This window comes from Brassica napus, chromosome A4, assembly GCF_020379485.1.
Source record: "Brassica napus cultivar Da-Ae chromosome A4, Da-Ae, whole genome shotgun sequence".
Taxonomy (NCBI): Eukaryota; Viridiplantae; Streptophyta; class Magnoliopsida; order Brassicales; family Brassicaceae; genus Brassica; species Brassica napus.
Genome location: NC_063437.1, coordinates 3,189,370 through 3,212,787, shown reverse-complemented (window position 1 = coordinate 3,212,787; position 23,418 = coordinate 3,189,370). Strand labels below are relative to the sequence as shown.

General features: G+C 35.5%; 4 protein-coding genes across 6 annotated transcripts; 2 read left to right on the top strand and 2 right to left on the bottom strand.

Annotated features, from left to right (window-relative positions):
* Window positions 1-2,885: 2,885 nt before the first annotated feature.
* Window positions 2,886-4,432, top strand: LOC106445480 (probable arabinose 5-phosphate isomerase). The gene is made up of 3 exons (XM_013887048.3): window positions 2,886-3,675; window positions 3,749-3,972; window positions 4,048-4,432. Exons 1-3 carry the CDS (start codon window positions 2,962-2,964, stop codon window positions 4,202-4,204), a joined length of 1,095 nt encoding a protein of 364 aa, XP_013742502.2. The 5' UTR covers window positions 2,886-2,961; the 3' UTR covers window positions 4,205-4,432.
* Window positions 4,433-4,707: 275 nt separating this feature from the next.
* Window positions 4,708-7,865, bottom strand: LOC106445481 (probable inorganic phosphate transporter 1-7). The gene is made up of 2 exons (XM_013887049.3): window positions 7,041-7,865; window positions 4,708-6,659 (listed from the first exon to the last, which is right to left on the bottom strand). Exon 2 carries the CDS (start codon window positions 6,636-6,638, stop codon window positions 5,025-5,027), a length of 1,614 nt encoding a protein of 537 aa, XP_013742503.2. The 5' UTR covers window positions 6,639-6,659; window positions 7,041-7,865; the 3' UTR covers window positions 4,708-5,024.
* Window positions 7,866-11,884: 4,019 nt separating this feature from the next.
* On the top strand, window positions 11,885-23,408 carry LOC106445484 (CDT1-like protein b). 3 transcript variants are annotated; one of them, XM_048777971.1, is made up of 7 exons: window positions 11,958-12,726; window positions 12,812-12,931; window positions 13,602-13,833; window positions 13,923-14,462; window positions 14,568-14,724; window positions 14,828-14,913; window positions 15,019-15,243. In XM_048777971.1, exons 1-6 carry the CDS (start codon window positions 12,332-12,334, stop codon window positions 14,878-14,880), a joined length of 1,497 nt encoding a protein of 498 aa, XP_048633928.1. In that variant the 5' UTR covers window positions 11,958-12,331; the 3' UTR covers window positions 14,881-14,913; window positions 15,019-15,243. The 3 variants fall into 3 exon arrangements, with proteins under 3 accessions (XP_048633927.1, XP_048633928.1, XP_013742507.2); XM_013887053.3 differs by having other exon boundaries at window positions 11,959-12,726; window positions 14,823-14,913; XM_048777970.1 differs by lacking the exons at window positions 13,602-13,833; window positions 13,923-14,462; window positions 14,568-14,724; window positions 14,828-14,913; window positions 15,019-15,243 and adding exons at window positions 21,743-21,974; window positions 22,064-22,603; window positions 22,690-22,846; window positions 22,945-23,408 and having other exon boundaries at window positions 11,885-12,726.
* LOC106445483 lies at window positions 15,797-19,050 on the bottom strand. Its single transcript, XM_048777969.1, has 9 exons — window positions 18,910-19,050; window positions 18,546-18,749; window positions 18,182-18,475; window positions 17,902-18,078; window positions 17,502-17,792; window positions 17,210-17,407; window positions 16,759-17,103; window positions 16,467-16,667; window positions 15,797-16,364 (listed from the first exon to the last, which is right to left on the bottom strand). Exons 1-9 carry the CDS (start codon window positions 18,941-18,943, stop codon window positions 16,060-16,062), a joined length of 2,049 nt encoding a protein of 682 aa, XP_048633926.1. The 5' UTR covers window positions 18,944-19,050; the 3' UTR covers window positions 15,797-16,059.
* Window positions 23,409-23,418: the final 10 nt, after the last annotated feature.

The window sequence follows — 23,418 nt, the reverse complement described above, 5'->3', positions numbered from 1 at the left end:
TCTCTCTTCTTCATTTCGTCGATTCTGAAATCCGAGTTACTCGTCTTCTTTGTTTGATTCTGACCACTAAGTAAGCTTCTACTTCTGTTTCTCTAGTTCTATGTCGGTTTTCAGGTTGTGGTTCAGACTGTTTGATGTTTGAGATTGATTTGAGAATTAGGGTTTCTTTCCAAAATCGATTAGGGGTTTTCGATTTGGGTTGAAAGAAAAATCAATTATAAATGTTATAGTGTTTCATAAGGGTTGTTTGTCCATTTTCAGTTTAGGATTCGAGATGGATTTGAGATTTAGGGTTTCTCTGGAAATCAATTTCCGGGTTTAACGTTTAGTGTTTGGGTGCTAGGATGACTTTATTATTAGTGTTTCTTGTTGATATTCATATTCTCTCTATTTTCTAACTGGTATTCTTTCATCTTCTTATACAGATGTCAGGTTATGAAGATAATGATGAGCTTCTTGGAGATGGCATTGAATCACATGGAAATGTAGCTACTGGAAAGAAAAGATCGGCTTCAGAGAGATCGAGTTCTGACCTTCCTCCAGTTCCAAAGAAAAGGCTAGCTCATAGAGCGACGGTGTGGCAACACTTCAATCAACATGAAGATAACCTGGGCCTCTGCAATTGTCGCTACTGTGGCCAAGAGATCGGATGCAACACCAAAAAGAGTGGGACTAGCGCTATGAAGAATCATATTGCTCGGTGTAAGTTGTTCAAAGCTTTTGAGGCAAGTGGTAGTCAGCAGGGTTTAGGAACTGATAGTAGTGGTGTAGTTATTGGGGTTACGTACGATGCTAGGTTGTTTAGGAGATCTGTGAATGAGATGATTGTGTTGAATGAGCTGCCATTTTCTTTTGTGGAATCCGAGGGGTTTAGGAGGTTCTGTCACAATGTCTTGCCCATGTATACGGTTCACTGCAGAAGGACAGCAACAAAGGATATATTTGGCATGTTTATGAAAGATAAATCGAGTTTGAAGCAGTTGTTTTCTTCTGAGAAGAAGAGAGTCTCCTTAACCACTGACATTTGGACAGCTCCGACAACATCCTACAGCTACATGGTAGTCACAACGCATTGGATTGATAGAAACTGGGATATGCAGAAAAGGATTCAGTTTAAACATGTGACATATCACAAAGGAGACACCATTGCTGAGCATCTGAGTCAATGTCTAGCAGATCGGGGAATTGAAAAGGTGTTCACAGTGACAGTGGACAATGCTAAAGGCAATGACAAGGCGCCACTGCGTTTGTTCACTGAAGCTTGTAGACAACTAGGACCTAATGCTCTAATCAAGGATAGTGAATTATTACATATGCGTTGTTGTGTACATATACTGAACATGATAGTCAAGGATGGTCTAGCTAAGGTGAAAGAGAGTGTAGTAGCTATTAGGAATGATGTCAAGTATGTCAGATCATCTGGTACACGACTTCAGTCATTTCAGTTGAGGGTTCTAACTTTATTTCTTTGGCCGTATCTTGTTTTTCTTTCTATTGTTTTCAAATACCCCCTTCTTCCTCCATCTTACTTATTAGCCAAAATTAGAGCCATAAATAAATTTTATGATAACCTAAAATTATAAAATCTATGTAGAAAAGCTGGGCGAGATTATTGTCAATACAGAAAAACCAAAATTAATATATACTATATATATATATATAATTATATTATTTTAAAAATAAATATATTGAATAGATTTAATATAAATATTTATTAAGAGTAACATAGACTTTAACCGTTCTAACTTTTAACGTAATAGCTCAATTGCGAAACATCACTTCGCAAATAATAGTATAGATTATTGTAAATTTTAAAATTAATTGTAATATTGAATTTATATTAGTTTAAAACTACAAAATAGATAATCATAAAATAATATATCTATAATAAAATTTAAAATATTTTAAAACTACAAAATAGATTATTTTTTGTATAAATATTTAAATTATTTGAATTATTCTAAAACAAATAAATCATATAGATATCCTATATTTTCTCTAAAATTGTATCTGAATAAAAATCTTTTCATATCTTTTTTACAATATAATATATATTTCATTTTTCATTAAAATAAACCTTTTAAATATTTAAATAATTTCGTATTTATTTAAAATAAATGTATATTTAATTTTCACTTAAACAAAACTTTTTAATATTTAGTTAATATCGTTTTTATTTTAAAATTAAATATATATATATATATATATATATATTTCATTTTAACAAAAACATACTTTTAAATATTTAATTAATTAATTAAAAAAATATTTTAATTAATTTTGTAATTATACCTAATCTCATTACCATTTTTATTAAATTTGCAATATTAATTTAATATATTAATTTTTAATTTAATTTTTGATCCTGGATCAATAAAATTTCATTTTGAATCATGTGATTTAAAATATGCTATTACTGAAAACATAAAACAAATAATTATGTGTATCAAAATAAAAAGAATCACTGGTACGGTTCTGCGAATCAAGATCTAGTAGATGTTTAAAACAGTGGAAATATTTGGGAAAATGAGAGAAATATGAGGTCATTGAATTTCTAGTTTTCATCATTTCTATCTTTAAAAGTTCCACATGCATTTTTAGTATAACCTATTATTTTTTATTTCTTAGCAAAAAAAGTTATATATAAAAAATGACTAAATTCAAATGCATCTGGTTAAAAAAAAAGAACAAATTAAGCAAAATAGTAAACTTATAATAGACATCATCGTAGTACATATGAATATCAGAATATCACCAAATAATTTGTAAATCTTCTTAAAATTGCATGGGGTTTTTATAAACAAAAACAAAACAAATTTAAAAAATGGATATGCTTATCAACCAAAGTACTGATCCACCCCTCCGTCTCCATTAACGCACACGGATTAGGCTCAATCAATCACCGCAGAAACACAACAAAGCACGAATTTACTGATTTACCCCTCCGTCTTCCTCCATTTAATGCACACAGTCTTTTTTAGATCTCAGCAAATCGAACAAAGAAGAAAGAAACCTCTCTCTCTCTCAGACAGATCAACAATGGGATCTCTGCCACCGACACACCTCGACTTCTCATCTCACCAAGACATCTCGAAAGACAACCTCCTGACCCTCTTCAAATCCCAGCAAGACCTCCTCAACCACTTCTTCAAACACCTCGACCTCACCCAAACCCTCTCCTTCTCCCGCCTCCTCCTCTCCGCCTCCGGCACCGTCTTCTTCACCGGCGTCGGCAAATCCGCCTTCGTCGCCAACAAGGTCTCCCAGACCCTCGTCTCCCTCTCCTTCCGCTCCTCCTTCCTCTCCCCCCTCGACGCCCTCCACGGCGACATCGGCGCCCTCTCCTCCCGCGACGTCCTCGTCCTCTTCAGCAAATCCGGCGCCACCGAGGAGCTCCTCCGCCTCGTCCCCTGCGCCAAGGCCAGAGGCGCCTTCTTGGTGTCTCTCACCTCCGTCCCCGGGAACCCCCTCGCCGGAGTCTGCGATATGAACGTGCATTTGCCGCTCGAGAGGGAGCTTTGTCCGTTTAACCTCGCTCCCGTGACGTCCACGGCGATTCAGATGGTGTTTGGGGATACCATCGCGGTTGCTCTCATGGCGGCTAGGAACCTGACCAAGGAGGAGTATGGAGCTAATCATCCCGCCGGTAGGATCGGCAAGAGCTTGATCTTCAAGGTCTGTTCTCAAAGTTGCTTTCTTGATAAGCTTTAGGGTTTGAAGTGAATCCATTATTGGGTCTTTCTTGTAGGTTAAGGATGTGATGAAGAAGAAAGATGAGCTTCCGGTTTGTAAAGAAGGAGACTTGATCATGGATCAGTTGGTTGAGCTGACCAGCAAAGGGTGTGGTTGTTTGCTTGTTGTTGATGCAGCTCATCGCTTGATCGGTACGTTCACTGATGGAGATCTTCGCCGGACTCTTAAAGCCAGTGGTGAAGCTATCTTCAAACTCAGTGTTGGAGAAATGTGCAACAGGTTTGGTGTATGCTCTGCTTTAGCTCATATGAAGATTGGTGTGTGTATGTTGAACCTATTGTTTTGATAAAACAGGAAGCCGAGGACGATTGGACCGGAAACGATGGCGGTTGAAGCTATGAAGAAGATGGAGTCACCGCCATCGCCTGTACAGTTTCTACCGGTGGTAAATGAAGACAACACCTTGATTGGAATTGTTACATTGCATGGTTTGGTTTCGGCTGGTCTCTGAGCAAGAAGCTGCCTCTATATGTCAGAGTTTATTACACACATAAAGTTCATTCTTTTACAGAAACCCCCCGGGTTCAGAATATTGATTTGTATTGTTGATAATATTCACATTTAGTGAATTTGTATTGTGTTTCTCCATGTATTGTACTTTCTTTACCACTCAAAAAGATATGTATAGAGTATGAGACTTGTATCGTTGCCCTCTCTTAAATGTATTATCTTTTACAAAGCTCTCGTTTCTACTCTTGCCTTCATTCATGTCTTAAAAAGCTAAACATCTTTCCTAGAGTTGATGCACTTAGTAGCACCATGCATGAATCTCATGTGGTTGCTGATTGAACAGAGATGGAACTGCTTTGGTTTCAGTTTTGGTTTTGCACAGTTCTACAGTGATAGAACTGCTTTATAACAATTGACCAGTAGCTATCTCAAGTACAATCTATGGCTAGCTTTCTTTCTTTTTTTTTTTTTTTTTTTTTTGTCACTGACTATGGCTAGCTTTCTATCAATTCATTCCTGACTAGCATTTCTTCTTAGTTCAATGAACAGCCAAAAACACAGTTTCATCATAAAAGCTTTGCATTGTCTCCATTTTCATTTGTTACAAAGAATGAACACCAAAAACAAAACTGTTCTTAAAACTCCAAAAAAAAAACAGATACGTAAAAGAATCAGATCCTATATCATTTGACATATCAATAAATAAGTGGACATAAAAGAACAACAACTTAAGCTGCTAGTGAGAAGAAATCTGTAGAGTAGAGTGAACAAAAAATACAAGTAATTAAATAACACAAGTGTTTTTGAAATCTCTATGCAGCTTATACCGTGCTGTTTTGGTTGTTGTTGCTGCTGCTACTGTTGCTTTCATCATTGTTCTCATTCTCACCAGACATTTCCTCAAGAGACTTGCCTTTAGATTCAGGAACCAACAATGTAAACACCATCCCCAAAAAATTAACCACACCCAAAACAATGAGCGAGTTCTTCACACCAATCCCTGGAGGGTAACCATGTTCCGTCTTGTTCTTGTCAGGACTCTGTGCTAAGTACAAGAACCCAAACGCACCGACCATTGCTCCCAACTTTCCAGAAGCCGCTGAAATTCCATGGCAGGTTGATCTAAACCTAGCCGGGAAGATCTCAGCAGGCACCACGAAGGTTGTCGCATTAGGTCCAAAGTTCGCAAAGAAGAATGTTAACGAGTACATTGCCACGAACCCTATTCTGTTGTCCTTGTGAGTCCAATGATCATAAGGAATGGCAAGAGCGAACATGAAGACGGTCATGAAGAAGAAACCCATCATCTGTATAGCAAACCTACCAATGATGTCTATGAACGCCACTGTGAACCAGTAACCAGGTACCGTGCTGCACAAGGCGATTAGGGTTTGCGCACGCGCGATCTTGAAAACTTCTTGAATTGCGTTCATGGTCTGAGCCGGAGGGATCCATCCAATGGCGCTGAAAATATCTTTCTGGAAAAGGTTCTGACTATAGAAGGCGATGTCAAGCAAGAACCATGTGCTTGTTGTTCCAAGCAAGTGAAGACCATGACGTTTCATGAATTCCTTGGAGAACAAGCCAAATTGTCTAGACTGATCTCTAGAGATCTCTTCAACTCGTTGATGCTCTGCTTCTATCTCAACTTGCAAAACCTTAGACATGTTTGAAGCCGCTAGCTTCGCGTCCTTGGCCACTAGAGCCGTGTACCGTGCCGTCTCGGGCATCTTCGACCTCGAGTAATACGTCATGGCAGCAGGCAAAGCACCAACCATCAGAATGATCCTCCACACGTAATCCGCCTGAGGTACCGTGGACATCAAGGCATCGACTTGGTAGGCCGGAGCAGGAAACCTAGCCTCGAAAACCGCAGCTATGATGATCGCAAAGATCCCACCAGTCAAGATACCAAACCCTTGCATGGCGAAAACCGCGGCTATAAACGCGCCGCGTGTCTTTTTATTAGCGTATTCGGACATGATCGTGGCGGATAAAGGATAATCACCGCCGATACCAAACCCTAGCCAGAACCGGAAGAAGCATAGCGTGGTCATCACGGTTTTAGGTTTGTTGCCAAAGGAGAGACCTGAAGCTATCGAGCAAATGACCATGACCATTAGAGTCATGCCGTAAACTTTTTTCCTCCCGAGTTTGTCACCTAGCCAGCCGAAGAAGAGCTGGCCCGTGAGTGTGCCAACAAATGCAACGCCGTTAACCGCGGCTGAGACGTTTGGAGGTAGGTTTCCTGGCTTCACTGAGCCGTCCACGTGGTAGTATATGCGGCCAAGAAGCTTAGTGACTAGGGAGATGCAGAAAAGGTCGTAAGCGTCGGTGAAGAATCCCATTCCGGCGACGACAATGGCGGTGAAATGGTACCATTGCGTTTTGGCAACGTCGAGTGCGTTTAGCACGTTGAGTTGATCTCCTGCCATTGCTCTCTTTTAGCTTTTCCTCTGCGTTATACAGTAAGAAAACACGTTCAGTATATTGCTGATTCACATACGTTTATTTTCATCAACTAATTAACAAAACATTACAAGACAAACACAAATACTGAGACCACATATTAGGAACAAAAAGAAAACAATAAGGCTGATTTAAACATAAAAGCACAGGACTAGTTTATTATTAAAGATCTTCAGTATGTAGTCAGTAAAATTGTTAAATGTGGATCTTTATAAAATGTTAGAATTATCCATGTAAAGTCGTTTAACATTTGTTATAATAATACACAAAAAAAAACAATAACTAAAGGCCTGCTTGATCCTCATTTCTCATATAAACAATAATCGAAAATAAATTCATAAGACTAAACTAATGAAGAAGAAACTTACATGAAGAGTATTATTCTTCTGCTTACTCTCTCGCAGACAAACACTTGGAGAATTGTCTTAGAGAAAGAGAAGAGTCTTTTTGTTGTTGTTTCTCAAGAAACTGTAGAGACACAGAGAGAAAGATGAAGAATGGTTGTGAGTGATGAAATAGAGGCAGCGTAGCACAAGGCTATATATACATGATCACTTTCTGTTTTTGCTTTGACATATTCTTTTCTTTTATGTGGTATATTCTTGTGACAACGACACCGTTTATTTCTCTTTGACTTCTTGTTTTTCGCATCTACTTCTCATCCACCGTTCTGTTTTTCTTTTTTTCAGTTAAAAAAAGTTTGTTTTGGAATTTGTTTTTACTGTATGGTTGAGTTTTTGAGACTAACGGTCAAAAACTCGTTTTAGGCTTTAGCATATTCCTAGGAGAAAACAAAAATATTCGGACATATGAGCTGTTATTTTCATTATGGTAACTAGAGCCGGTGTCCGCGCTCCGCGCGGATTACATATTTAATTAAAGTATGTTAATATTTGTGTTAATGGATTTCTACGTGTTTTCCTGGGATTAAAACAATGGTGTAGAGGTGCCGCATGTTTGTATAGAAAACGATCATCATCTAAGAATCTTCATCACAAAAATGTTTTTTTTTTGCCAAAGTATTTAATTATTCCTATATGTGTCTTCTAGGGGTGAATGACGAATCTGTTGATACAGTTGGGAGCATGATTTTTTTATTAAGAACTAATTGTGGTTTTTTTCATAATTTGTATTTTTAAATAAAAACATATTTTACTAATAATGTTTATATTTGTTTTATTAGAGTTTTGTAACTATAAAATGAACAAAAATATCTTTATTTAGTACTTATATAAAATTATATAGAGATAGATTATTAATTTATGATTCTGATGGGACTATATATTAATTTGGAACAAATATTAAGCAACTCAATTAGATTCTTGCAAACCAGGAGAAAAGGAGTGGTCGGTCATGTCGTCTGTATTTTTACCTTTTTCCAAGTTTTTAAAACGTTTCGTAGCAATAAACAAAAATCAAAACGTAGCATTGTATTTATATATTTGGAATCTTATCAGATAAGATGTAACTTTTCTTTTTTCTGTGCACTTCAAATTTAATAAGATGTAAATAGTCAAAAATATAAATATATATATATATATAAAACATAATTTGTATTTTATAATTGTTTTATTAAAGATTTGGATTAAAGTATTAAATTAATATATCAATACTAATAATGTTTTTGATTCAAAAATGCACTTGTAAATTCAAAATACCTCCCATAAGCGGAAGATCTTTGGCGGTTGGTTTGACCATGGTATTGAGGAACAATCAATCCTTAAACAAAGGAAAGAATATTTAAATGTTAGGCAAAGTGAAATGGTTTGATAATAAAACATAGTGAAAAAGGTCTCAATGGATAAAATCGAACCATGAGATTAATTACAAACTAAAATCTTATAAAGCCAAAAAAAACTAAATATTTTATATGACCGATAGACGTGAACTACAATTGTAGTAGCTTAGCAGGCAGGAACTATTATATTAAATCAAATTTTTTTGGCGGAGACCAATAGCTAAAGACGGAAGATTGTCGGTCTATGTTTAATCTTAACCAACTAAAATCTTATACGTTTGTTCGCACAGATTATCAATATGAATCTATTATTAAAACAATTGAAAATAAACAGTGGAAGGTGAGCCAAACTCCACGTCCCCAACCGCATACGGACTTAACTATCCAACTCTTAAACATATCACTTATGCCAAAAAATTGATAAAATTGTGACTTTCAAATATTGACTTACACAAAATCTTGAACGGTTGGCGGTGGTGGTTTTTTCAGAGTGAGAGGGGATGAATATATAGTCTTCAGATTAGAGTTCTTGATCCTAATGGTAGAATATATGTTATTTAATTTTCAATGAATACAATATGCATTTTTGACATGAAATATAACGATTTCCTAAATTAAATTGTTCACCAGCTATAAGAATATTAAGTATGGGGCAAGTTAAAGTTGTAAAAATCGATTTTGATTTAGGATGACAAAGATGTGGTAGCTAGAAAACTAATAATCAACAATCAATGCATGCATTGTTTTATTATGATGTAACTGGAGTTGAACCAGGTTAAACCGTGACTCTTCGCATATTTTAATGGTTGGTTTTTTTTTTTTTAAGTCCAGTCCGGAATGACATGGCATAATGGTTGGTTCTGATTATTTTGTTCATGTGGCAAGGCTTAGGAAGCTAGGATTTAGCTCTTTTTATATAGTAGGATATAACGATTTCCTAAATTAAATTGTTCACCAGCTATAAGAATATTAAGTATGGGGCAAGTTAAAGTTGTAAAAATCGATTTTGATTTAGGATGGCAAAGATGTGGTAGCTAGAAGACTAATAATCAACAATCAATGCATGCATTGTTTTATTATGATGTAACTGGAGTTAAACCAGGTTAAACCGTGACTCTTCGCATATTTTAATGGTTGGTTTTTTTTTTTAAAGTCCAGTCCGGAATGACATGGCATAATGGTTGGTTCTGATTATTTTGTTCATGTGGCAAGGCTTAGGAAGCTAGGATTTAGCTCCTTTTATATAGTAGGACTAGAGATTTTTTTCGCGCTTCGCGCGGATTGTGTCTTATAAATTTATTTTATTTATAATATTATTTGTCGGTTTTTTTATATTAACTTCTTGTTTTTCCAATGTTAGTTTTTCTTAATTTAAATTTATATGTTTATAATTTTTCATTTTTCTTGTTGTAGATGGAGAATTATAGTTTTATTGATAGTTTTTGTATGTTACATAAACTTTTTGAAATTTTAAAATAATATTATATATAGTATAATTAACACATTAAAAAAGAGAAACATATTTAGGCACATTTTACACAGGTTTTATATGCATAATTTTAAACATTATATATGTATATATTATAAGTTTGAAACATGTAAATGCTTTCTAAAGCTAAATACTTGTTCTGAGTTTACATAACTTATCGAAAGTTTTATCTCTTTTTAAATTCAAATCACTGAAAAAAATATCAAAAAGTCAGTACATATGGGTTTTTTGGGCTTTTAAACAATTGGATAAAATTTGACCGAGCCAAAGATTTTCACACAATATGTTCTTTCTTCTTCAAATTGCGAAGAGCCTATAGGCACAAGAGAACTCTATTCATATAAGATTCACATCTATGCATTTTGACAAAGAATAATTTTAACCATATTTAGTTTTGGAATGGACCATCTTCAGTCATATACACTATATTTTCTCTATGATTCAAATCTTACAATTTTAATATATGTGCAGATTTCCATGTGAAAAAGCACGCACGCCATTTATCATTCAACCTATTACTTTTTTCTAAAATAAACACTATAATCCTCGTTTGGTTAGCTCCACAAACTAATCTCTTTGGATCAGTTTACTAAAAAATATGGATACTAATGTGAGAAAAGAATATAAACACTATCAACAACAAATATTGGCACAAGACTATTTGGTTCAAGGAACATATTCCACGTAATGCGTTTATATCATGGCTGGCTTTGCGGAGAAGACTGCCAACCAAAGATCGCTTGAGGCGTTAGGGGTTAAATGTCTCAGGAACGTGTGTCCTTTGTAATCTGGAAATAGAGACTCACCATCATCTCTTCTTTGAGTGCTCTTTCTCTCGCTTGATATGGAAGCCTTTTGCTGCTGAAGTTTGGATTTCTCCTCCGGCTGATCTACACTCTGTTGCAGCCTGGATCAATCAACCTCGCGTCAACACAGATGTGCATGCTACTCCAGTCATCAAGCTCTACTTTCAGTCAGCCATCTACCTGCTGTGGAAAGAGCGTAATGCTCGTGTATTCACAGCTGTCTTCGCACCTTCATCAGTCATCCTTGCCTCTCTCGACCGTATGATGCGTGACCGTCTCCTCTCTTACCCGGCAAGTTCTTCTTTCTCCTCTTCTCTACTTCTTTTTTATCTTTCTTGTATAAGACCTCCTTAAGGCTTTTTTTACCTTGAGTTGTTGTTGGTTGTTTTTGTTTCCTTGCTGTAATAAGTTGTTTAAAAGCAACAGTGTAACCTTTCAGAAAATGATAATTTTAACATCTTACCAAATAAAACAACAACAAATATTGACTTATTTATGTGAATATATATTTTATTTTAAATCATTTTAGTGGACAGAGAAATCACTATAATTTGTACAACAAATTTTCTTAGATTCACCTCATCATACTCACCATTTTACCATTTTAATTACATAATTTTACATGAGCTTCTTCACCCTTCCCGGTTAATTTCTCTTTATTTATAACTACAATATAAAGTTATAAACTATATATTATAAATTAATAATTTATTTACCCCTTAAAATCTAAAGATTAAAAATAGAACATAATTTAATATAGATATATGATTCTATTAATAAATTAGCAGTTACAAATTTGAAATTTCTAGAAATATCAAAAGTTGTGTTAGTTAATTATCTTCTAAATTATGTCTATTGCTAATTTTTTTTTTATGAGAATATTTTGGCTGAGGTGGATAGTCTCAAAAGCCTTGAATTTAGTCCCTTTTATATAGTAGGATTGATCCCAAATTAATGCAGAATCTGTAAGAGAAGACCACCCTTAATTGTCTCAGATATTATTACAATGGCTATGCGTATAGACTTTTTTGTTTTTGAAATTGATTCGATTTATTGTCTTATTTGCATACGAGAGATATAAGGACATATCATATGCAACTTTTAGAGTAAGAATGTGAAAAAATGTTTTCAAGTGATCTTTTATCCGACTGTATAAACGATCCATTGTTGACCCTAAAATCAATATTTACTCAAATTCACTGAAAATGGATGACTATGAAAAGTCAATGATCACTAATGAACTTGCTATTTGTTACAGGATTTTTTTATTTATTAATTTAGTTTCCATATCAAAAGGTGAGAAGAATCATTGTGTACAAACACTAAAAGGAAAAACTATGTTGCCACAAAAATCAAAGGTGTAAAAATTGGGTATACCTCAATGTAAAAATAAATTGGGTATACAGATTATAAACCATATCATATTATTAGCAACAACAAAAAAAAGTAGTCTTTCCAAAAAAAAAGCGTCTAAATTTTTATTGACATCAAATACAGTTTAATAATCTGTATTTTATTTCTATTCTAGGAATTAATTTTTGTTGGACAAAAAAAACAATAAAATGATTAATCTTAGTTGGACAAAAATAAAGGAAAAAGAAAACTAAAACGAAGTGGTTATTATACATGGTAACGGCAAATAGCGGGAACCAACGTTTAGTACGGGCTCAAGTGACGTGGCAAATACGGGTCCCACAATATGTGGATTCACATCACCTGCCTTCTTCTTCCTCCTTCACCCTAATATATACTAGCCGTTACGCTCCCTCTCTCTCCATCTCTCTCTGTGACTCCTCACTTCCCTATCTACTCTCTCTCTCCAACATGAGCTCGATCGAAAACGCTTCGAAGAAGCCATCTATGGCCTCTGAATCTTCGAACCCAGAAACACTTTTCTCTACCAAGACCCCCGACAAGACGGCGACTCTCTCAACCAGACCTCGTGACTGCGACAAACCCGTCAAGAGGCAGATCTTGACTTCGCCTAGAAAACCTGAAACAACCGTGAAATTACCCGAAAGGTGAGATTTTTGATTGATTTTTTTTCATAAAGTTTTGAACTTTACACGTTTTCAATTTTTGATGAAATTATTGGCAATTTTGCAGGTTTGAGATTCTGGATGAATGCTTTAATGGGTTGGTCACTGCGATTAGGTTGCTCAAGCTAAAGGGCTCTTTGACTTCGTTTGCTAATATATGTCCCAAGATTGAGTATCTTACTAATCGGTAAAAGCCTTGTTCTTCTTCTTTGTTTGGTCTGAAGAACATCTATCTAACTGATTGGTAAAGCTATTGGCTTTCTAGCTTCTTCTTCTTTGTTTGGTCTGAAGAATAGCTATTTAACTGATCCTGGTGAATCTTGAATGTATTGGGGATTGACTATTGATGCATCTGATTAATTTGATTGTTAACATGAACTGGTCTCACTTTGATGCATGTTGATTCTAGTAGTCACTTAAACCTCGCAAAGAAAAGAAAAAATTGGTTTTTGGACCATGTCCATGTACAGTATTTTGCTATTTTTTTCTTTTAAATTAGAGAAACTATATAATAGATATGAGATTTGTTCTAATCTATTTCTATAAAATAGCAATCTCCAAATATAGAGTACGATATAGAGAAAAAAAAGCAATCTCTATTTTAGAAGAAGAAATAGAGATGGGTTAGGCTCTTAGGAATATAGATATGGATGGTAAGTTCCTAACTTATTCATTCGCATAATTAATAAGAAAACCTTAAAAGGGTATTTGCCTGAGTTTTCTCTCCATTTTTATATTATTATTTGAGTTTAATTTGCAAAGTTTCTCAACAACGTCATATTGCTTGATTGTCTACTTGTATACTTTATGGTTGTATTTGTTTAATGTTTGTTTGACTTATGTATATGTATCTACAGGATCTTCTTGTATGATCATTTGGCTCAGATGAAGCATATTTATCCAGAAGCCATTGAAGTGAAGAGAGTTTTGAAGTGTGATGAAGTCACTAGTTGCATGAAACCTACTCTTCACATTAACTTAAACACCGATGCAATTGAACATGAAGATACAAGTTGCGGAACTAAATACATGCAGCTTAGAAAGGTGTTCTACTCAAAACTTGTAGAGTTTTACAAAGCTCATCCTAAGGTACACACATTACTCCACCTAATCTATTCTTATTTGATTGTAAGCTTTGTAGAAAATGCTGATGTTTCTGATTGCTGTTCTGGATATAGGATGAGATTCCGAAAGAACTACTTCCTGAACCGTTCAATTTCTCCAAAAAGGATTCAGACACAATAAGTGCAGTAGACGTGGGTGCATCTAAACTTGAAAATGATGGGTTTGATGTTCAAATGGATGAGATGGAGCAGGAAGAAGATAAAGTTAACAAAGTGTTTCCAGATTCTACTTTATCAGATGGTACTGAGGAATGTTTGTTACCAAACACAGAGTCAACCCCAGCCCAAGTTTTGTCAACTCCCTCCAAGGATCTGTCAACACCAATCAAGCTCATGAGTGCTACACCGAGGTTGCAGCCATCTAGACGGTGTATTACAATGACTCCAGATGATGATAATGACTCTGTTAGACCAACAAATGATCTGGAAAGGCGTCCTTCTCGCACTAGGTGTCTGAATTTCGATACTCTGGAGGAAGAAGATGGAACAGTCAGTGATGAATCTAATGATGAAGCAAACGATGATGAAGCTAGTGATGCTTCCTCCGATGAAGATAGTGATGCTTCCTACGATGAAATTAGTCTTCTGCACTCAGTAAGCGGATGGTTTTCTGAGCAATCACTTTGCTTTCAAACTTGCAAACTGTGGTTATAATCAGTAACCTTGCTGACCACTGTGTTGTGTGTGTGTTTCTTGCAGATGATAGAGGAACCAAAGGCTGAAACCGTCAAGCAAAACTTGCCCAAGCTTGTTAATGTGATTCATAAACTGTTTCACTCAACAAAGCGAACGGTCATCACCAAGGAAGAGCTTCTTCACAAGATGATCGCATGCCAAATCGATATAATGGATAGAAGTAAGGACAGTTTATATCTAAATTTGTTTTACAGTTTCACTGTGTCTTCTTTCCTTGGCCAGGCTCACAGTTTCTTTCTTGTTTTGTCTTTCTCTAAGAGGAGGTGGAGGAACAGCTAAGGTTGATGTTGCAATTGGTTCCGGATTGGATCTCTGAAACAAAGGCATCTTTTGGGGATGTTCTTGTTAGGTGAGTGAGTTATCACCATTGTGTTATTGGTTTCGTATTACTGGAAACAGTTTCTTTGCTTCTTCAGGGCTTTAACATTGTGTTCAATCTTTTGGGTTTTTGCAGCATTAATAAACTGTCCACTCCAGAAACTGTAGGTGCAAGACTTGAGGAAGCAATTTCACAGGACAGTTCCAACGTCTCCTGATAATTAAATGATTAGTTTCAATTATCATTATTAATCTTTACACATCTTTCCTTTTCATGAGCTGATCTATATGAAACGTATTACAATGTTGTTAATTTATTATCAAACATAATAATTATCTAATGATTGTTGTGGCTGGTTAAGTTGTCTAAGTAAAGTAGCTAAAAGCATATATTATAGTTATCTCATAAGACTTGCAATGATAGATTTACTTGCTGCTCAAGTTTTCAAGCTAACTCCAACAGATCTTACTAAACATATCCGGAGCTTTGCTTATTAGTTATCTGTTGGCGCTTTGTGTCAGTGACAAAATAAAATCATCAATGTGTCGGTGTTACTTCATGTTTGATTTTTTATTGCGTCTGGTTATGAGTTTCTTATGAGGTTGGATCGGAATTGGTTTGTTTGTTTGTTTGATTTCAAAAAGACTGCATTTGCACTATCTCTCATTACTTTTATCTGTGAGAACTTCTCAGATCGTTGGAGGGAGTTTACGACCTGATACTAGTGTCTTCTCCATTGTCTTTTGATTTTCTCTAATTTGGCATTGGAGAAGACAAACGCAAATCTAATCCAATTAAAATGTCAGATAGCACTAGACAAATAATATTTTAACATTGAAAGAGTAAATAAATATCAACATCGACAACTTGTGAAGGAAACCAAACATAAGATACTGAAGATAAAGACATCTGGTAAGTAAGAAGATACTCTTTAACATTTATTCCCATTGTCATCAAACATAACAAGCAAAGTAATGATAAAAGCATAAGGACAGAGCATAAAGCCTCCATTGAAGGAAACTAGATAGAAACACTAAGCAAATTATTTTTAAATCCAAAACAGAGTTTAACAGAAGAGAGAGATGGACACGACAAACGTGTTCAGACACGAACTCAAATCCTTTTAGCATAAAGACAAAGTACTAGTCAGATTGATAAAAGCATAACAACCCTGCATCAACTTGTAATCTTCCACTTAGCCATCACTTCTTGGGAACTCGGAAGGTTCTTTCTTCCGCTTGGGTCGATGGGATTGCCTCCACCAAACAAGCTAGTCGAAATCCAGACGGAGTTCACATATCCGACCGCATGAGGATCAGCCAAGACAAGATTGTAATTTCTGGAACTCAAAGCATCATCAATAACATATGTAATGTGGAATGGCATGCTTTTTGTGATCACCAACACGTTTGATTCAGGATTTTCCAGTGCCCATAAAAAAATGTCCTTAAACATCTTCTTAATCCTCGCATATTTATCGGCTGAAACCATATAGTATAATAAACATATATCTTTAGATTACGTTACATAAATATTAGAAAAAAAAAGGAAACACGATTAAAGAAGTGAGAAGGAATATTCACCTGTGTGTACCAAGGTGATGTGTAGGTTATCATTGAGGGAGAAGTCATCAAGGCTCCTATTCTGGTCACAATAAGCCATGACTGACACGTTTCTACGCCAAAGAACTTTCTTGACATCAAAAAAAAACGTTAGAGGATCCAGACCACTAGGTATTGGGCAGTCCTCGATGCTCCAGAAGATTCCGGTATTACCCTTTGTATCTAAAAGGTTTCACAAAAAGTAGATCAATTGATTATTAGATTAATAAATGACACTAGCTATGGCATATGAGAACTAAAACGACTAGTTTACCATGGCAGTCCTTCCTCAGAAAAGAGAGATCATTCTGAACTATACTGAGGACATCTCGTGAGTAGTTGGTACGGGTGATAGGGTTCCCTCCAGCTATTAGGGTATTAAAATGCCATTCCAAGCATGCAGGAGGTAGCACGGGTGATGCGGCTTCTTCAGCATGTGCAACTAAAATATTGTACCCTTTTGATTCCAAATCTTGAAGAAGGCTTGAGAGCTCTGTTTCTTGTGAGATGGCTTTGGAGATCACCATCAAATTTGATGGTGCAGGATGGTCCAATGCCCATGAAAGGATGTCCACAAACATGTTACCAAGCGTCACAGATGGATCTTCATCTTTCGACACTATTACAGCGAAGAAAAAAAAACAAACACATTTGTTACATATAATAGAAAGAGAAGGAAGCAAAAAAAAAAAAAAAAAAATCATACGATTGAGATAGAAATTCACCTCTTTCTTTGAAGGTGATGGTTCCGTGGAGCCAATGGTATAAGCCACTACTCCCCTCCCAATAAGCTTTGATTGACACTTCACCATTATGACCCTGATTTTTAATAGCTGATTTGATATTCTCATTCAGTTCATCGAGATGAATATCATTGGGGAATGTGCAGCCCGTAATGTTCCAAAAGATGCCTGTTTGGATATCTGCGAAGTTTCACAAACACACAGAACACATAAACAAGTTACAATAGGAAGTCTAGAAAAGTAAACAAGAAGGAGGGAGATAATTAGATCTTACCATGCAAGCTCTTGTCCGATTTTTTACAAATGGGAAAATTTTCTAGGCTTGGTATTAGGAATGGATAGAGCCATACGGAGCATATATATTCTTTTTCATCAGGAACAGTAAGGAGTACATTGTAACCTCTCGAAGCCAATAGTTGAAGAACATAGGCAAATTTAATGTTCCTTGACATGTTTGAGATTACCATCAAGCTGGGTACTGTTGTCATCGGACAGGGGACAGGATTTTGCAACGCCCAAAAAAGAATGTCCCTAAGCATTTTCTTGAATCTCGCAGTTTCATCCCCTGAAACCACATACAAGGGACACATGTACATACATAAATGAAACAAAAGACATATGTAGTCGATTGCTTCTTTTTTTATACCAAAGGACCTAGCTAGAAGGAAACTCACCTGCGGATACAAGGGTGATACCAGGGACGGGCTCCTTGCCCTCCTCACAATAAGCCCAGATTGTCATTTGGCCATGGCAACCTTGATTTGCAAGAGCGGATTTGACATTCTGATAGATATCAATATCATCAGGGATTTCACAGTCATCCAAGTTCCAGAAGACGCCTGTGTTCGCCACTGCCAACAGAGATCGCAAAATCAAATCACAAATATCATCAAGAAAAAGAAGGAGAAAAAAAAAAAGAAAAGAGAAAGAAGCAAACAAGATCAACTAGCTTACCATGTGCCAGCTTATTGGAGACACCATGTGAGCTTATGCTTTGGTCGACAGGATTTCCTCCACCAAATAGGCGTGTGGACAGACAAACTAAGTCTACTGTTGCGTCTTTCCCAAGAGATGAAACAAGAATATTGTAATTCAACAATTTCAAATCTTCAAGTACACCAAATAGCTCCGTTTCTTCTGAGACGTTTTTTGTGATTATCATCAAGTTTGAGGGTGCCTGATTGTACAGTCCCCACGTAAGAATGTCCACCAACATATGGTCAACTTCAGCATATCCAACTTTGGACACTATATCAAAAAGTGATTTGGATTAAGATATATATGAACTAATTAAACCAGAAAAAAAAATGTAACTCACCTCGGTTTTGTAAAAGGATTCCGGCAGCATCACAGTAAGAAACAAGTTCAGACCTATCCTCGCAATACGCCCTAACTTGAATAAGTCTACCAAGATAGCCCATATCTTCAAAAGCCCCGTTGATGAACTCCTTAACAGTAGTAGGATCGAGACCGTCAGGGATAGGATTGTCATCCATGTTCCAGAAGACTCCGATATTAGCCACTGCGAGGAGAAGACAATAAACAATACGGTTGGTCATCGTTTCGACAAAGATTTTTCTTTTTTTCCTAGAGATAAAAACCTATATTACTGTTAGATCTGTAAACAGATCATCCCGATCTAGATGGTTAAACTATAGGAAAATCAAGAAAAGAGATCATACCGTTCCTTTCTGTAGTGACCGTTTTCGGTTCCATTAGAGAGGAAGAAGGATGATACTTAAGGTTATCAAATGTTAGGATTATATCTCTCGCATGTTCTACAACCAATATATAAATACAAAACCACACTAACTTTCAGCCGTTAGATCATAGGGAATTTTTTTTTTAGTTTATAATCGTCGTCTATCATAACTATATTAAGGATTAGGGCACTAAATGGTCACCTAGAAAACTGCGTATTTTTTTTTTTTTTTAAGTAACTGCTTTTGATCACCAATCACATTTTATCATTTTACAATTTGCATTTTTTTTTCTTTTTTTAAGGAGAAAAAAAACAGTTGGCTTTTTTTATGAAATTGCACTTACCAACCAGTCTGCACTTCCTTGTTGAGTTTCAACTACCTATCATTCTTTTTTTCTTCATAAACGTACTAAACTGCGTATATCATTTCCATTTTTAAGTAACCGCTTTTGATCACCAATCACATTTTATCATTTTACAATTTGCATTTTTTTTTCTTTTTTTAAGAAAAAAAAACAGTTGGCGTCTTTATGAAATTGCAGTTACCAACCAGCTGCACTTCCTTGTTGAGGTATCAACTATACCCATCATCCTTTTTTCTTCAAAAACGTGCTAACAGTAGTATTAGTAACTAACTAGTATCACCATTCACCACTCTGTGCTACGCCCAGGCAATTTAATTTATTGCATTTAAGTTATTATTATTTTTGCTAGAAAGTTATTTATTTCATAAAATTTGAATGTTCTATTTTTCTTTCAGTACTTATTAGTTTTTTTTTTTTTTTGGAGATGGATATAATGAAGATCCATATTATAAGTATCACATTCAAAGAAAACAGTTAAAAACATTAATAGAAAATGAGGTATATGTTTAGAAGCAATTTTTATAGAAAATTAAAATATAAATAACAACATGTAAAAAGAGTTGAAATTATTACATTTGTTTCGTTCAAATTTATTTTTTTGTATTTAAGTAAGTCTTTCTTACAATATAAATGTACTTATTTGAAATATAATAAAAATAAAAGTGAAACTAAAATAAATTTGAAGTAACATTTTTTGAATTATTTATTCAAAAGTTTTGATACCTGAGGATCAGAAAAAATGGAATATTTTCATTTTTGGCTATGACGGCTTAAGGGCAGAAGGGGAAAAGCGTAAACCGGCCTACGAGAGAGTATATAAGGAGTCCTAGGCGAGAGGCATGAGAGAGAACTTTTTTCAGAGCAAACTTAGCACTTAGAGCAATTAGATAACTTTCCGTTTTTGTTATATCGAACTGCGACTCAACTAGGTTTTGCATTCTTTGGTTGTTAGAACTAGAAATCTCGCCGACAGCTCTCATAGACGAGACTTCTACCTTGTTGTAACGCTCATAGGCTAATTCGTAATAAAACTCTTTTTACTCTCTATTACGATTTCTTATTTCTTTTCGTCTTTACTTACGTGTTCTAATTGCTTGGCTTGTGGTTTATCAAATATTCAGAACTTCTAAGAAATTAGGGTTTTCCTAACTTTCCTAATTTAAACGGAAATCGAGAGTGTGAATTTCGGTTCCCACATGATTAATAAATCTCTATTTAAATTTGCAGGTGATGTGTTGTTCTTACCGTTCTTCCTTAGTAGACAAGAGAACAGCAACGATTAATCCAAAGAAGTGTTCAAAGCTTCAGCCTGTTTGAGTGAGGACGTAATAGACCAAGATCAAGAATGGAGTAATCATTGAAAATACATTTATAGTTCTTTGGAGAAAAAAAAAACAAAACCCGAAACACATCGATTAAAACAAGTTCCCGATTGTATAAGAATACAAAAACCACACCCAGCGGTTATAAGAACACAACAAACGATAACCACACCCAGCGGCTACATAATTGTCTCAGATATTATTACAATGGCTATGCGTATAGACTTTTTGTTTTTGAAATTGATTCGATTTATTTTCTTATTTGCATGTGAGAGATATAAGGACATATCATATGCAACTTTTGGAGTAAAAATGTCAAAAAATGTTTTCAAGTGATCTTTTATCCGACTGTATAAACGATCCATTGTTGACCCTAAAATCAATATTTACTCAAATTCACTGAAAATGGATGACTATGAAAAGTCAATGATCACTAATGAACTTGCAATTTGTTACAGGATTTTTTTATTTATTAATTTAACATCTTGGTTAAGCAAGTTTCCATATCAAAAGGTGCCACAAAAATCAAAGGTGTAAAAATTGGGTATACCTCAATGTAAAAATAAATTGGGTATACAGATTACAAACCATATCATATTATTAGCAACAACAAAAAAAAATAGTCTTTCCAAAAAAAACAAAAAAAAAGCGTCTAAATTTTTATTGACATCAAATACAGTTTTATAATCTGTATTTTATTTCTATTCTAGGAATTAATTTTTGTTGGACAAAAAAAACAATAAAATGATTAATCTTAGTTGGACAAAAATGAAGGAAAAAGAAAACTAAAACGAAGTGGTTATACATGGTAACGACAAATAGCGGGAACCAACGTTTAGTACGGGCTCAAGTGACGTGGCAATTACGGGTCCCACATATGTGGATTCACATCACCTGCCTTCTTCTTCCTCCTTCACCGTAATGGCCCAAACCCTAATATATACTAGCCGTTACGCCCCTCTCTCTCTTCAGGGTATTTGCCTGAGTTTTCTCTCTATTTTTTTTAGTATTACTTGAGTTTAATTCGCAGAGTTTCTCAACAATGTCATATTGCTTGATTGTCTACTTGTATACTTTATGGTTATATTTGTTAATGTTTGTTTGACTTATGTGTATGTATCTACAGGATCTTCTCGTATGATCATTTGGCTCAGATGAAGCATATTTATCCAGAAGCCATTGAAGTGAAGAGAGTTTTGAAGTGTGATGAAGTCACTAGTTGTATGAAACCTACTCTTCACATTAACTTAAACACCGATGCAATAGAACTTGAAGATACAAGTTGCGGAACTAAATACATGCAACTTAGGAACGTGTTCTACTCAAAACTTGTAGATTTTTACAAAGCTCATCCTAAGGTACACACATTACTCCACCTAATCTATTCTTATTTGATTGTAAGCTTTGTAGAAAATGCTGATGTTTCTGATTGCTGTTCTGGATATAGGATGAGATTCCGAAAGAACTACTTCCTGAACCGTTCAATTTCTCCAAAAAGGATTCAGACACAATAAGTGCAGTAGACGTGGGTGCATCTAAACTTGAAAATGATGGGTTTGATGTTCAAATGGATGAGATGGAGCAGGAAGAAGATAAAGTTAACAAAGTGTTTCCAGATTCTACTTTATCAGATGGTACTGAGGAATGTTTGTTACCAAACACAGAGTCAACCCCAGCCCAAGTTTTGTCCACCCCCTCCAAGGATCTGTCAACACCAATCAAGCTCATGAGTGCTACACCGACGTTGCAGCCATCTAGACGGTGTATTACAATGACTCCAGATGATGATAATGAATCGGTTAGATCAACAAATGATCTGGAAAGGCGCCCTTCTCGCACTAGGTGTCTGAATTTCGATACTCTAGAGGAAGAAGATGGAACAGTTAGTGATGAATCTAATGATGAAGCAAACGATGATGAAGCTAGTGATGCTTCCTCCGATGAAGATAGTGATGCTTCCTACGATGAAATTAGTCTTCTGCACTCAGTAAGCGGATGGTTTTCTGAGCAATCACTTTGGTTATAATCAGTAACCTTGCTGACCATTGTGTTGTGTGTGTGTGTTTCTTGCAGATGATAGAGGAACCAAAGGCTGAAACCATGAAGCAAAACTTGCCTAAGCTTGTTAATGTGATTCATAAATTGTTCCACTCAACAAACCGAACGGTCATCACCAAGGAAGAGCTTCTTCACAAGATGATTGCATGCCAAATCGATATAATGGATAGAAGTAAGGACAGTTTATATCTAAATTTGTTTTACAGTTTCACTGTGTCTCCTTTCCTTGGCCAGGCTCACAGTTTCTTTCTTGTTTTGTCTTTCTCTCAGAGGAGGTGGAGGAACAGCTAAGGTTGATGTTGCAATTGGTTCCGGATTGGATCTCTGAAACAAAGGCATCTTTTGGAGATGTTCTTGTTAGGTGAGAGTTATCACCATTGTGTTCAATCTATTGGTTTCGTATTACTGGAAAGAGTTTCTTTGCTTCTTCAGGGCTTTTAACATTGTGTTCAATCTTTTGGGTTTTTGCAGCATTAATAAAATGTCCACTCCAGAAACGGTACGTGCAAGACTTGAGGAAGCAACTTCACAGGACAGTTCCACCGTCTCCTGATAAATAAATGATGAGTTTCAATTTTCATTAATCTTTACACATCTTTCCTTTGCGATCATCTTCATGATCTTATGAAACGTATTACAATGTTGTTAATTTATTATCAAACATAATAATTATCTAATGATTGTGGCTGGTTAAGTTGTCTAAGTAAAGTAGCTAAAAGCTGATATTATAGTTATCTCATAGGA